The 18,853-nt window shown below is 41.0% G+C and overlaps 1 protein-coding gene across 1 annotated transcript in view; it reads left to right on the top strand.

Annotated features, from left to right (window-relative positions):
* Positions 1–18,853, top strand: part of LOC120035661 (A-kinase anchor protein 2) — a 54,419-nt gene that overhangs the window by 18,377 nt on the left and 17,189 nt on the right. The window contains exon 2 of the mRNA XM_038982237.1: positions 7,165–10,039. Within this exon, the coding sequence (XP_038838165.1) occupies positions 7,165–10,039 (2,875 nt within the window). The remainder of the gene's footprint in view (positions 1–7,164; positions 10,040–18,853) is intronic.

Genomic DNA, 18,853 nt, shown 5'->3' with positions numbered 1-18,853 from the left:
GAGGGAGTAGAGGTAGACGGAGTAGAGGTAGTAGAGGTAGTAGAGGGAGTAGAGGTAGTAGAGGGAGTAGAGGTAGAGGGAGTAGAGGGAGTAGAGGTAGAGGGAGTAGAGGGAGTAGAGGTAGTAGAGGGAGTAGAGGTAGTAGAGGGAGTAGAGGTAGAGGGAGTAGAGATAGTAGAGGGAGTAGAGATAGTAGAGGGTGTAGAGGTAGAGGGAGTAGATGTAGTAGAGGTAGAGGGAGTAGAGGTAGAGGGAGTAGAGATAGTAGAGGGAGTAGAGATAGTAGAGGGAGTAGAGATAGTAGAGGGTGTAGAGGTAGAGGGAGTAGAGGTAGAGGGAGTAGAGATAGTAGAGGGAGTAGAGATAGTAGAGGGTGTAGAGGTAGAGGGAGTAGAGGTAGTAGAGGTAGTAGAGGTAGTAGAGGTAGTAGAGGTAGACGGAGTAGAGGGAGTAGAGGTAGTAGAGGTGGAGGAGTAGAGGTAGTAGAGGTGGAGGAGTAGAGGTAGTAGAGGTAGTAGAGGTAGAGGGAGTAGAGGTAGTAGAGGTAGAGGGAGTAGAGGTAGTAGAGGGAGTAGAGGTAGTAGAGGGAGTAGAGGTAGTAGAGGTAGAGGAGGTAGAGGTAGTAGAGGTAGAGGGAGTAGATGTAGTAGAGGTAGGAGAGGTAGGAGAGGTAGAGGGAGTAGAGGTAGTAGAGGTAAGACAGGTAGAGGGAGTAGAGGTAGTAGAGGTAGGAGAGGTAGAGGTAGGAGAGGTAGAGGTAGGAGAGGTAGAGGGAGTAGAGGTAGGAGAGGGAGTAGAGGTAGAGGAAGTAGAGGTAGGAGAGGTAGAGGTTGTAGAGGTAGAGGAAGTAGAGGTAGAGGGAGTAGAGGTAGAGGTAGGAGAGGTAGAGGTTGTAGAGGTAGAGGTAGGAGACGTAGAGGTAGTAGAGGTAGGGGGAGTAGAGGGAGTAGAGGTAGAGGTAGGAGAGGTAGGAGAGGTAGTAGAGGTAGAGGTAGGAGAGGTAGGAGAGGTAGGAGAGGTAGAGGTAGTAGAGGTAGGGGGAGTAGAGGTAGAGGTAGGAGAGGTAGTAGAGGTAGAGGTAGTAGAGGTAGGGGGAGTAGAGGTAGAGGGAGTAGAGGTAGAGCTAGTAGAGGTAGGAGAGGTAGAGGTTGTAGAGGTAGAGGTAGGAGACGTAGAGGTAGTAGAGGTAGGGGGAGTAGAGGGAGTAGAGGTAGAGGTAGGAGAGGTAGGAGAGGTAGTAGAGGTAGAGGTAGGAGAGGTAGGAGAGGTAGGAGAGGTAGAGGGAGTAGAGGTAGTAGAGGTAGGAGAGGGAGAGGTAGAGGGAGTAGAGGTAGAGGTAGTAGAGGTAGGGCTGGGGGGCTGAACCACAATCCCTGAAGTGTCCCTCCAAGTGTTCCTTAATAGTGAAATAGTAGAGCAGGAAGTAACAAGATGCTTGGGGAGAGGAAACCCCTCATTAAGCAGCAACGTATCTTTAGAGACCCTCCAGATACCCTCTCTAATCAATGACTCAACAGTTAATTATTCATCTCACTCATGTCCCTCTGTAATGTACTGGGGACTCCTCTCCTGGTGAGAAATCAGATCTGGAATCAAGACATCGCTCGGTTATCTCTGTAGGCTGATACACAGGCAGCCATTTTGTTAACACTCAACGTCAGAACAACTGTTCATTGGGAGCTTCATGAAATGGGTTTCCATGGCTGAGCAGCCTCACACAAGCCTAAGATCACCATGCGCAATGCCAAGCGTTTGCTGGAGTGGTGTAAAGCTCGCCGCCATTGGACTCTGGAGCAGTGGAAATGCGTTTTCTGGCGTGATGAATCACGCTTCACCATCTGACAGTCTGACGGACGAATTTGAGTTTGGCGGATGCCAGGAGAACCCTACCTGCCCGAATGCATAGTGGGAAATCTTAACTCAACAACATACAATGACATTCTAGAGGATTCTGTGCTTCCATCTTTATGTCAACAGTTTGGGGAAGGCCCTTTCCTGTTTCAGTATGACAATGCCCCGTGCACAAAGTGACCTCACTAATGCTCTTGCGGCTGAATGGAAGCAAGTCCCCGCAGCAATGTTCCAACATCTAGTGGAAAGCCTTCCCAGAAGAGTGGAGGCTGTTATAGCAGCAAAGGGGGGGGGGGGGATCAACTCCATATTAATACCATGATTTTGGAATGAGATGTTGGACAAGCAGGTCATCCACCACATGACCAATAGTATGTGGGTACGGGGCATTTTAACCTTAGATAAAGCACTAGGGCCGAATTCCCCTGAGTGACTGGTTCTGAGTGACTGGTTCTGAGTGACTGGTTCTGAGTGACTGGTTCTGAGTGACTGGTTCTGAGTGATGGTTCTGAGTGATGGTTCTGGGTGACTGGTTCTGAGTGATGGTTCTGAGTGACTGGTTCTGAGTGATGGTTCTGGGTGATGGTTCTGGGTGACTGGTTCTGAGTGACTGGTTCTGAGTGATGGTTCTGAGTGACTGGTTTTGAGTGACTGGTTCTGAGTGACTGGTTCTGAGTGACTGGTTCTGAGTGACTGGTTCTGAGTGACTGGTTCCATCATAGTATAGCTCTGCTGGATTGCGTTCCATTATTGATGACAGGATCAGATTTCATGGGTCAGCATACCCATGACCCCCAGCACACGGTCTCTTCCTACATTATGTATGTTGGGCCCATGCATCCCAGGCGGCGTTGGGACGGTGTTGTGGGTAGTCTCCTCACACAGAACTTACCCAGAACGTTCATGTGTCCAGTTTTCTGATGGTTATGGCAATCAATTTTTCATCAACGTCCCACTAAACATGGTTCCCAGATTATAAAATATCAATTTTCTAGACACATTTAATTGGAATTGTATAGTCTGTGGTGTGTATATTCTGTGGTGTGTATAGTCTGTGTTGAGTATAGTATGTGGTGTGTATAGCCTGTGGTGTGTATAGTCTGTGGTGTGTATAGCCTGTGTTGTGTATAGTCTGTGCTGTGTATAGTCTGTGGTGTGTATAGTCTGTGGTGTGTATAGTCTGTGTTGTGTATAGTCTGTGTTGTGTATAGTCTGTGGTGTGTATAGTCGGTGGTGTGTATAGTCTGTGGTGTGTATAGTCTGTGGTGTGTATAGTCTGTGTTGTGTATAGTCTGTGCTGTGTATAGTCTGTGGTGTGTATAGTCTGTGGTGTGTATAGTCTGTGTTGTGTATAGTATGTGCTGTGTATAGTCTGTGGTGTGTATAGCCTGTGTTGTGTATAGTCTGTGCTGTGTATAGTCTGTGGTGTGTATAGTCTGTGGTGTGTATAGTCTGTGTTGTGTATAGTATGTGGTGTGTATAGTCTGTGTATAGTCTGTGCTGTGTATAGTCTGTGCTGTGTATAGTCTGTGCTGTGTATAGTCTGTGTTGTGTATAGTCTGTGGTGTGTATAGTCTGTGGTGTGTATAGTCTGTGGTGTGTATAGTCTGTGTTCTGTATAGACTGTGTTGTGTATAGTCTGTGGTGTGTATAGTCTGTGGTGTGTATAGTCTGTGGTGTGTATAGTCTGTGTATAGTCTGTGTTGTGTATAGTCTGTGGTGTGTATAGTCGGTGGTGTGTATAGTCTGTGGTGTGTATAGTCTGTGGTGTGTATAGTCTGTGTTGTGTATAGTCTGTGCTGTGTATAGTCTGTGGTGTGTATAGTCTGTGGTGTGTATAGTCTGTGTTGTGTATAGTATGTGCTGTGTATAGTCTGTGGTGTGTATAGCCTGTGTTGTGTATAGTCTGTGCTGTGTATAGTCTGTGGTGTGTATAGTCTGTGGTGTGTATAGTCTGTGTTGTGTATAGTATGTGGTGTGTATAGTCTGTGTATAGTCTGTGCTGTGTATAGTCTGTGCTGTGTATAGTCTGTGCTGTGTATAGTCTGTGTTGTGTATAGTCTGTGGTGTGTATAGTCTGTGGTGTGTATAGTCTGTGGTGTGTATAGTCTGTGTTCTGTATAGACTGTGTTGTGTATAGTCTGTGGTGTGTATAGTCTGTGGTGTGTATAGTCTGTGGTGTGTATAGTCTGTGTATAGTCTGTGCTGTGTATAGTCTGTGGTGTGTATAGTCTGTGGTGTGTATAGTCTGTGTTGTGTATAGTATGTGTTGTGTATAGTCTGTGTTGTGTATAGTCTGTGGTGTGTATAGTCTGTGTTGTGTATAGTCTGTGGTGTGTATAGTCTGTGGTGTGTATAGTCTGTGGTGTGTATAGTATGTGCTGTGTATAGTCTGTGGTGTGTATAGTCTGTGTTGTGTATTGTCTGTGGTGTGTATAGTCTGTGCTGTGTATAGTCTGTGGTGTGTATAGTCTGTGCTGTGTATAGTCTGTGGTGTGTATAGTCTGTGCTGTGTATAGTCTGTGGTGTGTATAGTCTGTGGTGTGTATAGTCTGTGGTGTGTATATTCTGTGGTGTGTATAGTCTGTGGTGTGTATAGTCTGTGGTGTGTATAGTCTGTGGTGTGTATAGTCTGTGGTGTGTATAGTCTGTGGTGTGTATAGTCTGTGGTGTGTATATTCTGTGGTGTGTATAGTCTGTGGTGTGTATAGTCTGTGCTGTGTATAGTCTGTGCTGTGTATAGTCTGTGCTGTGTATAGTCTGTGGTGTGTATAGTCTGTGCTGTGTATAGTCTGTGGTGTGTATATTCTGTGGTGTGTATAGTCTGCGGTGTGTATATTCTGTGTTGTGTATAGTCTGTGCTGTGTATAGTCTGTGGTGTGTATAGTCTGTGGTGTGTATAGTCTGTGTTGTGTATAGTCTGTGTATAGTATGTGCTGTGTATAGTCTGTGGTGTGTATAGTCTGTGGTGTGTATAGTCTGTGGTGTGTATAGTCTGTGGTGTGTATAGTCTGTGGTGTGTATAGTCTGTGGTGTGTATAGTCTGTGCTGTGTATAGTCTGTGCTGTATATAGTCTGTGGTGTGTATAGTCTGTGCTGTGTATAGTCTGTGGTGTGTATAGTCTGTGGTGTGTATAGTCTGTGGTGTGTATAGTCTGTGTTGTGTATAGTCTGTGGTGTGTATAGTCTGTGTTGTGTATAGTCTGTGGTGTGTATAGTCTGTGTTGTGTATAGTCTGTGTATAGTATGTGCTGTGTATAGTCTGTGGTGTGTATAGTCTGTGGTGTGTATAGTCTGTGGTGTGTATAGTCTGTGGTGTGTATAGTCTGTGCTGTGTATAGTCTGTGCTGTATATAGTCTGTGGTGTGTATAGTCTGTGCTGTGTATAGTCTGTGCTGTGTATAGTCTGTGGTGTGTATAGTCTGTGCTGTGTATAGTCTGTGGTGTGTATAGTCTGTGGTGTGTATAGTCTGTGGTGTGTATAGTCTGTGGTGTGTATAGTATGTGCTGTGTATAGTCTGTGGTGTGTATAGTCTGTGCTGTGTATAGTCTGTGGTGTGTATAGTCTGTGGTGTGTATAGTCTGTGGTGTGTATAGTCTGTGGTGTGTATAGTCTGTGGTGTGTATAGTCTGTGGTGTGTATAGTCTGTGCTGTGTATAGTCTGTGCTGTATATAGTCTGTGGTGTGTATAGTCTGTGCTGTGTATAGTCTGTGGTGTGTATAGTCTGTGGTGTGTATAGTCTGTGGTGTGTATAGTCTGTGTTGTGTATAGTCTGTGGTGTGTATAGTCTGTGTTGTGTATAGTCTGTGGTGTGTATAGTCTGTGTTGTGTATAGTCTGTGTATAGTATGTGCTGTGTATAGTCTGTGGTGTGTATAGTCTGTGGTGTGTATAGTCTGTGGTGTGTATAGTCTGTGGTGTGTATAGTCTGTGCTGTGTATAGTCTGTGCTGTATATAGTCTGTGGTGTGTATAGTCTGTGCTGTGTATAGTCTGTGCTGTGTATAGTCTGTGGTGTGTATAGTCTGTGCTGTGTATAGTCTGTGGTGTGTATAGTCTGTGGTGTGTATAGTCTGGTACTTCCTTTATACAGCTCCACATTGATCTGGTACTTCCTGTATATAGCTCCACATTGATCTGGTACTGGTACTTCCTGTATATAGCTCCACATTGATCTGGTACTGGTACTCCCTGTATATAGCTCCACATTGATATGGTACTTCCTGTATATAGCTCCACATTGATCTGGTACTGGTACTTCCTGTATATAGCTCCACATTGATCTGGTACTGGTACTCCCTGTATATAGCTCCACATTGATCTGGTACTTCCTGTATATAGCTCCACATTGATCTGGTACTTCCTGTATATAGCTCCACATTGATCTGGTACTTCCTGTATATAGCTCCACATTGATCTCGTACTGGTATTGATCTGGTAATGGTATTGTATATTTCTACATATTTGTGTACCTATGTGTACTATTCAGGATATATCACCATGAAGAGAATGACATTCATATCTGTAATTATATATGTGTGTAGTACAGATCAGGGACCCACGATCGAATTCCGTTACCGCGAATTCTGTTACCGGGTGTAAATCCACTTCACTTAATGTAGTTTAATAACCCCAAGGTGTGATGTCATAGCTGCTACCTCATTGTTTCTGCAGACATCTTTAATCTGAATTCAGAGCAGATATTTAACAGGGTTGTTGGAATACGTTAAAAAATGAAGTAGATGTTACCGAAATTCTGTTACAAACTTTTGGATCTGGACAGTTTTTCCAGTAAATATGTTTTTGTAAAAATGTTCAGTGTAAATTGTTCAAAGTAGTCCTGATAGGGTTGTATGGTTTGTTAAAAAATAATAAAAAATAAATCAATGGTGTTTGTTTGGCTTAAAATCTGTCATCGGGGAATTACCCATAATTCAATTTTATTGCAGCTACTGTAGATTTGGTTCCTCTTCTAACGATGGAATCAATATTCACAGTTACTACTTCATGTTTAAGTCCAAGTAGTGGAAGTTTCATTTCTCATTATCCATTTCTGTTCTTCCCCAAATACTATCTGATTAACTGATACTGCTATGCATTGCCGAGACACTGAATAAAAGTGATATTACATTGAAATATATTTTCTGGTCTTTCAGAAATCCCTGAAAATGCTAGCTGAATGCGTCCCAAATGGTACCCTGTTCCATAGAACTCTGGTCTAATGTAGTGCACTATATAGGGAATAGGGTACATGCATTGATGCAACAGAATAATAGTAATCTAACACCAAAATGTTCTCTCTTTGTCTTCCAGAAATCCTCCAAGGCATCAGAGGATGCCAGTGATGATCTGAAGAGAGACAGAACGGAGAGAAAGAGCGTCAGTTTCCTCGACTCTGTCAGTGTGATCTCAGGAGACAGCAGTACCACCACCAGCACCATGGAGGTGGACGCCCACCCTGAGAGCTGCTACCCCAGCCAAGGGCTCAACGGCCAGGGCAAAAAACACCAGACCCAGCCCCTGGACACAGAGGTGGCCCAGGAGATAGCCTACCTGGATGAGGTGTTGGAGGCTAACTGCTGCGACCCAGAGGTTGATACCATGCCATTGCCCTCTAACGGGACAGCGAAACCTGAGAGAGACCCCAGGGAGGTCAATATTGACGGAACTGGGCCGTCCGTCCACGTCTCCAACACAGACACACAATCCCCACAGACCAACCATGAGGTCATAGTAGAGGGGAGAAAGCAGACTATCTTCATTAAACACCAGGATGTCAATTACACCAAAAACAGCAATAACACCAGGCCCAACGGCCACTCTGGACCAATGGGAGGAGAGCAGGAGAACTACAGGAAGAAGGGAGGAGAGACAACATCCCCCACTATGACCACCATCAAGAAGGAGGCCCGTTTCGAGCTGCGGGCCTTCCAGGAGGAGAAGAAGCCGTCCAAGCTGTTCGACCCGTGTGAGAAGGAAGTGCGCGTGAAGAAGGTGCGTCCCTCGGAGGAGGTGGCAGAGCTGGAGAGGGAGAGGTTGGAGCTGATCAGGGGCCAGGCGGTAAAGAAGAACCCAGACATGGGGACAAAGTGGTGGAACCCTCCTCAGGAGAAGAGTCTGGAGGAGGAGCTGGAGCCAGACAAACTAGAGTCACACAGGAAGTACGAGGAGAGGAAGCAGCAGAGGAGGTCAGAGTTCACTGGTGGGATGTCCCAGACGTACGCCCAGTACTCCATGGCCTTTGACCCTGGCTTTGACCCTGAGTCCAACCGGGACCCGGCAGAGGTTCTCCAGAGCACCAAGGAGGACATCGTTGTGGAGCAGATAGACTTCTCCGTCGCCAGGAAGCAGTTCCTCCAGATAGAACATGCCAGGCAGCAGCAGGCCGAGAGGTCACAGGTCACAGCCCCGAAGAGAGGTGTGGCACCTCAGCTCTACTCGGCCAAGCCCTTCTCCAGAGCACCAGACAGCATCACCCATGTGGATAGATCCTCCAGCTCCGTCACAGTGGGCTACAGTAGTTACCTGGGCTCGCCACTAGAGGCCAACGACGTCACCACCACCACAACTACAGTCAGGACAGAGGGGATGTACTACAGCCAGGGAGAGGCCCAGTCCCCCACTACTACCTTGGGACAGGGAGAGGCCCAGTCCCCCACTACTACCTTGGGACAGGGAGAGACCCAGTCCCCCACTACTACCTTGGGACAGGGAGAGACCAGGAACAGTGGCCCCAAGGAGACCTCGATGGAGAACAGATACAGAGACGAAGACTTTACCTGCGCCAGGGCCATCATGACCATCATAAAAGATGAGAAGGACTCTCTGTCCCTCCAGCATCGTTCCTCCTCCCTCCACAGCCCCAGCGCCTCTCTGTCCTCCTGCAACCCCATTGAATGTGACTCCGGGCTGGACGAGCAGTCCCTGCGTTCCCTGGATAACTCTATGCTGGATACCCTGTCAAAAGACTTCAGCATGAATAACGTATCCGACAGTGGGGCGTCAAACGAGACCATGTCGGCCTCCTACCTAGGGGAGACGTCTCTGGGGGAGTACTCCTTCCCCTCCACCCCACAGACCACTACACCCGTCAACGGAAAGATGGAGGGAGGCACTACCATGTCTCCTGGGGAGCAGAACGAGGGAAGTCAGGGTCTGTCGGAGCAAGAGCTGGAGTACCATGCAGGTATGCTGGTGCAGTGTATCATCCAGCACGCCCTGATGAACCAGAACCAGTCTCAGCAGGGTGAAGAGTGGCAGGGGGTCCCCCGCGCCACCCCACAGTCCTTCCCCTACCCCCTCCCAGAGAGGCACCTAGACTTAGACGTCCTGCCGCCATCTACTGGGATGCTCTCACCTCCACGCCCAGAGCACCAGTCACCCACTCTACTAGACCACCCTCCAGCACTCCTAGACCTCCACTCACCTCCATCCCCCCAACTCTGCTCACCCCCAAGCTCACTGCAGCAGTGGCCAACACCTGATCAGTCCCTCCAGTCACCCCCACCCCAGTACCAATCAAGTCCATCACAAACCCCCCAGCAGCAGTCACCACCAGCTCAGTTCCAGTTAAGTCCAACCCAACATCAGTCTCCTCCCCCAGAGCAGCAGTCCCCCCCAGCCCAGATTGAGAAACCTACCAACGCCCCCCCTCCACGGAGGTCCTCTTCCGGAGGTCCTAAAATCCTCATCCAGTCCGCACTCAGTCGCTCACTGGCCCTAAACCCAGACCCCGTCCCAGTCCGCACCCCCGTCCACATCCCTCCTCGCCATGTAGAGCCCTACCAGCCTCCAGAGCTGTCGCCGACCCCCAGCGAGAAGGACCAGTTCAGTTACTTCTCTAAGTACTCCGAGGCGGCCGAGCTCCGCAGCACCGCAGAAGCCACCAGAACCCAGGAGACGGAGCAGAGCACCGGGCCGTTCAAGCTGCGCTCCCGGAAGCAGAGGACTCTGTCCATGATTGAGGAGGAGATCCGTGCGGCGCAGGAGCGAGAAGAGGATTTGAAGAAGCAGAGGCAGAGCCTGGGAGCGGTGCGATCTGGACCGGGCCCCAGAACAAACCAGACAGGGAGGCCCAAGACAATGCCTATCAACTCCGCGGACAAGCAGAAGACCAACAGCCTACCCGCCAAACTAAGCCTCTCGGGCAGCCTGCCGCCCACAAAACTCACCAGCAAGACGGCACCAGGTGAGCTAACTGACAACAACTCTATGTATGAAATAGGGTGCCATTTCAGACGCATGCCCTGTTTAAAAAACACTAGTTCATCGGTAATTATGTGGTAGTAGAGAGGTGGCCTGTCAGTTATGAAACCACTATAGTCCTATGTTAGTTATGTTCACCACTATAGTCCTATGTTAGTTATGTTCACCACTATAGTCCTATGTTAGTTATGAAACCACTATAGTCCTATGTTAGTTATGAAACCACTATAGTCCTATGTTAGTAATGAAACCACTATAGTCCTATGTTAGTAATGAAACCACTATAGTCCTATGTTAGTAATGAAACCACTATAGTCCTATGTTAGTAATGAAACCACTATAGTCCTATGTTAGTAATGAAACCACTATAGTCCTATGTTAGTTATGTTCACCACTATAGTCCTATGTTAGTAATGAAACCACTATAGTCCTATGTTAGTAATGAAACCTCTATAGTCCTATGTTGGTAATGAAACCACTATAGTCCTATGTTAGTAATGAAACCACTATAGTCCTATGTTAGTTATGAAACCACTATAGTCCTATGTTAGTAATGAAACCATTATATTCCTATGTTAGTTATGAAACCACTATAGTCCTATGTTAGTAATGAAACCACTATAGTCCTATGTTAGTTATGAAACCACTATAGTCCTATGTTAGTTATGAAACCACTATAGTCCTGTTAGTAATGAAACCACTATAGTCCTATGTTAGTAATGAAACCACTATAGTCCTATGTTAGTTATGAAACCACTATAGTCCTATGTTAGTTATGAAACCACTATAGTCCTGTTAGTAATGAAACCACTATAGTCCTATGTTAGTTATGTTCACCACTATAGTCCTATGTTAGTTATGTTCACCACTATAGTCCTATGTTAGTTATGTTCACCACTATAGTCCTATGTTAGTAATGAAACCACTATAGTCCTATGTTAGTTATGAAACCACTATAGTCCTATGTTAGTAATGAAACCACTATAGTCCTATGTTAGTTATGTTCACCACTATAGTCCTATGTTAGTTATGTTCACCACTATAGTCCTATGTTAGTTATGTTCACCACTATAGTCCTATGTTAGTTATGAAACCACTATAGTCCTATGTTAGTTATGTTCACCACTATAGTCCTATGTTAGTTATGTTCACCACTATAGTCCTATGTTAGTTATGAAACCACTATAGTCCTATGTTAGTAATGAAACCACTATAGTCCTATGTTAGTTATGAAACCACTATAGTCCTATGTTAGTAATGAAACCACTATAGTCCTATGTTAGTAATGAAACCACTATAGTCCTATGTTAGTAATGTTCACCACTATAGTCCTATGTTAGTAATGAAACCACTATAGTCCTATGTTAGTTATGAAACCACTATAGTCCTATGTTAGTTATGAAACCACTATAGTCCTATGTTAGTAATGAAACCACTATAGTCCTATGTTAGTAATGAAACCACTATAGTCCTATGTTAGTTATGAAACCACTATAGTCCTATGTTAGTAATGTTCACCACTATAGTCCTATGTTAGTTATGAAACCACTATAGTCCTATGTTAGTAATGAAACCACTATAGTCCTATGTTAGTAATGAAACCACTATAGTCCTATGTTAGTAATGAAACCACTATAGTCCTATGTTAGTAATGAAACCACTATAGTCCTATGTTAGTAATGAAACCACTATAGTCCTATGTTAGTAATGAAACCACTATAGTCCTATGTTAGTTATGAAACCACTATAGTCCTATGTTAGTTATGTTCACCACTATAGTCCTATGTTAGTTATGAAACCACTATAGTCCTATGTTAGTAATGAAACCACTATAGTCCTGTGTTAGTTATGAAACCACTATAGTCCTATGTTAGTTATGTTCACCACTATAGTCCTATGTTAGTTATGAAACCACTATAGTCCTATGTTAGTAATGAAACCACTATAGTCCTATGTTAGTTATGAAACCACTATAGTCCTGTTAGTAATGAAACCACTATAGTCCTATGTTAGTTATGTTCACCACTATAGTCCTATGTTAGTTATGTTCACCACTATAGTCCTATGTTAGTTATGTTCACCACTATAGTCCTATGTTAGTAATGAAACCACTATAGTCCTATGTTAGTAATGAAACCACTATAGTCCTATGTTAGTTATGAAACCACTATAGTCCTATGTTAGTAATGAAACCACTATAGTCCTATGTTAGTTATGTTCACCACTATAGTCCTATGTTAGTAATGAAACCACTATAGTCCTATGTTAGTTATGAAACCACTATAGTCCTATGTTAGTTATGAAACCTCTATAGTCCTATGTTAGTAATGAAACCACTATAGTCCTATGTTAGTAATGAAACCACTATAGTCCTATGTTAGTTATGAAACCACTATAGTCCTATGTTAGTTATGAAACCACTATAGTCCTGTTAGTAATGAAACCACTATAGTCCTATGTTAGTAATGAAACCACTATAGTCCTATGTTAGTTATGAAACCACTATAGTCCTATGTTAGTTATGAAACCACTATAGTCCTGTTAGTAATGAAACCACTATAGTCCTGTGTTAGTTATGTTCACCACTATAGTCCTATGTTAGTTATGTTCACCACTATAGTCCTATGTTAGTTATGTTCACCACTATAGTCCTATGTTAGTAATGAAACCACTATAGTCCTATGTTAGTTATGAAACCACTATAGTCCTATGTTAGTAATGAAACCACTATAGTCCTATGTTAGTTATGTTCACCACTATAGTCCTATGTTAGTAATGAAACCACTATAGTCCTATGTTAGTTATGTTCACCACTATAGTCCTATGTTAGTAATGAAACCACTATAGTCCTATGTTAGTAATGAAACCACTATAGTCCTATGTTAGTAATGAAACCACTATAGTCCTATGTTAGTTATGTTCACCACTATAGTCCTATGTTAGTTATGAAACCACTATAGTCCTATGTTAGTTATGAAACCACTATAGTCCTATGTTAGTAATGAAACCACTATAGTCCTATGTTAGTAATGAAACCACTATAGTCCTATGTTAGTAATGTTCACCACTATAGTCCTATGTTAGTTATGAAACCACTATAGTCCTATGTTAGTAATGAAACCACTATAGTCCTATGTTAGTTATGAAACCACTATAGTCCTATGTTAGTTATGAAACCACTATAGTCCTATGTTAGTTATGAAACCACTATAGTCCTATGTTAGTAATGAAACCACTATAGTCCTATGTTAGTAATGTTCACCACTATAGTCCTATGTTAGTAATGAAACCACTATAGTCCTATGTTAGTAATGTTCACCACTATAGTCCTATGTTAGTAATGTTCACCACTATAGTCCTATGTTAGTAATGAAACCACTATAGTCCTATGTTAGATATGAAACCACTATAGTCCTATGTTAGTAATGAAACCACTATAGTCCTATGTTAGTAATGTTCACCACTATAGTCCTATGTTAGTAATGAAACCACTATAGTCCTATGTTAGTAATGTTCACCACTATAGTCCTATGTTAGTTATGAAACCACTATAGTCCTATGTTAGTAATGAAACCACTATAGTCCTATGTTAGTAATGAAACCACTATAGTCCTATGTTAGTTATGTTCACCACTATAGTCCTATGTTAGTAATGAAACCACTATAGTCCTATGTTAGTAATGAAACCACTATAGTCCTATGTTAGTTATGTTCACCACTATAGTCCTATGTTAGTAATGTTCACCACTATAGTCCTATGTTAGTTATGAAACCACTATAGTCCTATGTTAGTTATGAAACCACTATAGTCCTATGTTAGTAATGAAACCACTATAGTCCTATGTTAGTAATGAAACCACTATAGTCCTATGTTAGTAATGAAACCACTATAGTCCTATGTTAGTTATGAAACCACTATAGTCCTATGTTAGTTATGAAACCACTATAGTCCTATGTTAGTAATGAAACCACTATAGTCCTATGTTAGTAATGAAACCACTATAGTCCTATGTTAGTTATGAAACCACTATAGTCCTATGTTAGTTATGAAACCACTATAGTCCTATGTTAGTAATGAAACCACTATAGTCCTATGTTAGTTATGAAACCACTATAGTCCTATGTTAGTTATGAAACCACTATAGTCCTATGTTAGTAATGAAACCACTATAGTCCTATGTTAGTAATGAAACCACTATAGTCCTATGTTAGTAATGAAACCACTATAGTCCTATGTTAGTTATGGAACCACTATAGTCCTATGTTAGTAATGAAACCACTATAGTCCTATGTTAGTTATGTTCACCACTATAGTCCTATGTTAGATATGAAACCACTATAGTCCTATGTTAGTTATGTTCACCACTATAGTCCTATGTTAGTAATGAAACCACTATAGTCCTATGTTAGTAATGAAACCACTATAGTCCTATGTTAGTTATGTTCACCACTATAGTCCTATGTTAGATATGAAACCACTATAGTCCTATGTTAGTTATGTTCACCACTATAGTCCTATGTTAGTAATGAAACCACTATAGTCCTATGTTAGTTATGAAACCACTATAGTCCTATGTTAGTAATGAAACCACTATAGTCCTATGTTAGTTATGTTCACCACTATAGTCCTATGTTAGTTATGAAACCACTATAGTCCTATGTTAGTAATGAAACCACTATAGTCCTATGTTAGTTATGAAACCACTATAGTCCTATGTTAGTTATGAAACCACTATAGTCCTGTTAGTAATGAAACCACTATAGTCCTATGTTAGTTATGTTCACCACTATAGTCCTATGTTAGTTATGTTCACCACTATAGTCCTATGTTAGTTATGTTCACCACTATAGTCCTATGTTAGTAATGAAACCACTATAGTCCTATGTTAGTTATGAAACCACTATAGTCCTATGTTAGTAATGAAACCACTATAGTCCTATGTTAGTTATGAAACCACTATAGTCCTATGTTAGTTATGAAACCACTATAGTCCTATGTTAGTAATGAAACCACTATAGTCCTATGTTAGTTATGAAACCATTATAGTCCTATGTTAGTTATGAAACCACTATAGTCCTATGTTAGTTATGAAACCACTATAGTCCTATGTTAGATATGAAACCACTATAGTCCTATGTTAGTAATGAAACCACTATAGTCCTATGTTAGTAATGTTCACCACTATAGTCCTATGTTAGTTATGAAACCACTATAGTCCTATGTTAGTTATGTTCACCACTATAGTCCTATGTTAGTAATGAAACCACTATAGTCCTATGTTAGTTATGTTCACCACTATAGTCCTATGTTAGTTATGAAACCACTATAGTCCTATGTTAGTAATGTTCACCACTATAGTCCTATGTTAGTTATGTTCACCACTATAGTCCTATGTTAGTTATGAAACCACTATAGTCCTATGTTAGTAATGAAACCACTATAGTCCTATGTTAGTAATGAAACCACTATAGTCCTATGTTAGTAATGAAACCACTATAGTCCTATGTTAGTTATGAAACCACTATAGTCCTATGTTAGTTATGAAACCACTATAGTCCTATGTTAGTTATGAAACCACTATAGTCCTATGTTAGTAATGAAACCACTATAGTCCTATGTTAGTTATGAAACCACTATAGTCCTATGTTAGTTATGTTCACCACTATAGTCCTATGTTAGTTATGTTCACCACTATAGTCCTATGTTAGATATGAAACCACTATAGTCCTATGTTAGTAATGAAACCACTATAGTCCTATGTTAGTTATGAAACCACTATAGTCCTATGTTAGTAATGTTCACCACTATAGTCCTATGTTAGTAATGAAACCACTATAGTCCTATGTTAGTAATGAAACCACTATAGTCCTATGTTAGTTATGAAACCACTATAGTCCTATGTTAGTTATGAAACCACTATAGTCCTATGTTAGTAATGTTCACCACTATAGTCCTATGTTAGTTATGAAACCACTATAGTCCTATGTTAGTTATGTTCACCACTATAGTCCTATTTTAGTTATGTTCACCACTATAGTCCTATGTTAGTTATGAAACCACTATAGTCCTATGTTAGGATGAAACCACTATAGTCCTATGTTAGTAATGAAACCACTATAGTCCTATGTTAGTAATGAAACCACTATAGTCTATGTTAGTTATGAAACCACTATAGTCCTATGTTAGTAATGAAACCACTATAGTCCTATGTTAGTTATGAAACCACTATAGTCCTATGTTAGTAATGAAACCACTATAGTCCTATGTTAGTAATGAAACCACTATAGTCCTATGTTAGTTATGAAACCACTATAGTCCTATGTTAGTTATGTTCACCACTATAGTCCTATGTTAGTAATGAAACCACTAAAGTCCTATGTTAGTTATGAAACCACTATAGTCCTATGTTAGTAATGAAACCACTAAAGTCCTATGTTAGTAATGAAACCACTATAGTCCTATGTTAGTAATGTTCACCACTATAGTCCTATGTTAGTAATGAAACCACTATAGTCCTATGTTAGTAATGAAACCACTATAGTCCTATGTTAGTAATGAAACCACTATAGTCCTATGTTAGTAATGAAACCACTATAGTCCTATGTTAGTAATGAAACCACTATAGTCCTATGTTAGTAATGAAACCACTATAGTCCTATGTTAGTACCTATCCTATTTATGATACCACTAAAGTCATATGTAGTTAATGAACCCACTATAGTCTATGTTAGTATGAAACCACTCTAGTCCTATGTTAGTATGAAACCACTATAGTCCTATGTTAGTATGAAACCATATAGTCCTATGTTAGTATTGCAACCACTATAGTCCTATGTTAGTTATGAAACCACTATGTCCTATGTTAGTAATGTTCACCACTATAGTCCTATGTTAGTATATGAAACCACTATAGTCCTATGTTAGTTAATGAAACCACTATTAGTCCTATGTTAGTTATGAAACCACTATAGTCCTATTGTTAGTAATGTTCACCACTATATTCCTATGTTAGTTATGTAAACCACTATAGTCCTATGTTAGTAATGAAACCACTATAGTCCTATGTTAGTAATGAAAAGCCACTATAGTCCTATGTTAGTATGAAACCACTATAGTCCTATGTTTAGTAATGAAACCACTATAGTCCTATGTTATTATGAAACCACTATAGTCCTATTGTTAGTCATGAAACCACTATTAGTCCTATGTTAGTTATGAAACCACTATAGTCCTATGTTAGAATGAAACCACTATAGTCCTATGTTAGTTATGAAACCACTATAGTCCTATGTTAGTTATGAAACACTATAGTCCTATGTTAGTTATGAAACCACTATAGTCCTATGTTAGTAATGAAACCACTATAGTCCTATGTTAGTAATGAAACCACTATAGTCCTATGTAGTTATGAAACCACTATAGTCCTATGTTAGTTATGTTCACCACTATAGTCCTATGTTAGTTATGAAACCACTATAGTCCTATGTTAGTAATGAAACCACTATAGTCCTATGTTAGTTATGTTACCACTATAGTCCTATGTTAGTTATGAAACCACTATAGTCCTATGTTAGTAATGAAACCACTATAGTCCTATGTTTAGTATGAAACCACTATAGTCCTATGTTAGTTATGAAACCACTATAGTCCTATGTTAGTTATGAAACCACTATAGTCCTATGTTAGTAATGAAACCACTATAGTCCTATGTTAGTTATGAAACCACTATAGTCCTATGTTAGTATGAAACCATATAGTCCTATGTTAGTAATGAAACCACTATAGTCCTATGTTAGTTATGAAACCACTATAGCCTATGTTAGTAATGAAACCACTATAGTCCTATGTTAGTAATGAAACCACTATAGTCCTATGGTTATGGTTCCAACTATAGTCCTATGTTAGTTATGTTCACCACTATAGTCCTATGTTAGTTATGAAACCACTATATTCCTATGTTAGTATGAAACCACTATAGTCCTATGTTAGATATGAAACCACTATAGTCCTATGTTAGTAAATGAAACCACTATAGTCCTATGTTAGTTATGAAACCATATAGTCCTATGTTAGTAAATGTTCACCACTATAGCTATGTTAGTAAGAACACTATAGTCCTATGTTAGTATGAAACCACTATAAGTCCTATGTTAGTTATGAAACCACTATAGTCCTATGTTAGTTATGAAACCACTATAGTCCTATGTTAGTAATGTTCACCACTATAGTCCTATGTTAGTTATGAAACCACTATAGTCCTATGTTAGTTATGTTCACCACTATAGTCCTATTTTAGTTATGTTCACCATTATAGTCCTATGTTAGTTATGAAACCACTATAGTCCTATGTTAGTAATGAAACCACTATAGTCCTATGTTAGTAATGAAACCACTATAGTCCTATGTTAGTAATGAAACCACTATAGTCCTATGTTAGTTATGTTCACCACTATAGTACTATGTTAGTAATGAAACCACTATAGTCCTATGTTAGTAGTGAAACCACTATAGTCCTATGTTAGTTATGTTCACCACTATAGTCCTATGTTAGTTATGAAACCACTATAGTCCTATGTTAGTAATGAAACCACTATAGTCCTATGTTAGTTATGAAACCACTATAGTCCTATGTTAGTAATGAAACCACTATAGTCCTATGTTAGTAATGAAACCACTATAGTCCTATGTTAGTTATGAAACCACTATAGTCCTATGTTAGTTATGTTCACCACTATAGTCCTATGTTAGTAATGAAACCACTAAAGTCCTATGTTAGTTATGAAACCACTATAGTCC

This window comes from Salvelinus namaycush, unplaced genomic scaffold, assembly GCF_016432855.1.
Source record: "Salvelinus namaycush isolate Seneca unplaced genomic scaffold, SaNama_1.0 Scaffold1083, whole genome shotgun sequence".
In the NCBI taxonomy this organism is placed as follows: domain Eukaryota; kingdom Metazoa; phylum Chordata; class Actinopteri; order Salmoniformes; family Salmonidae; genus Salvelinus; species Salvelinus namaycush.
This window is presented reverse-complemented; position numbering and strand designations above follow the sequence as displayed.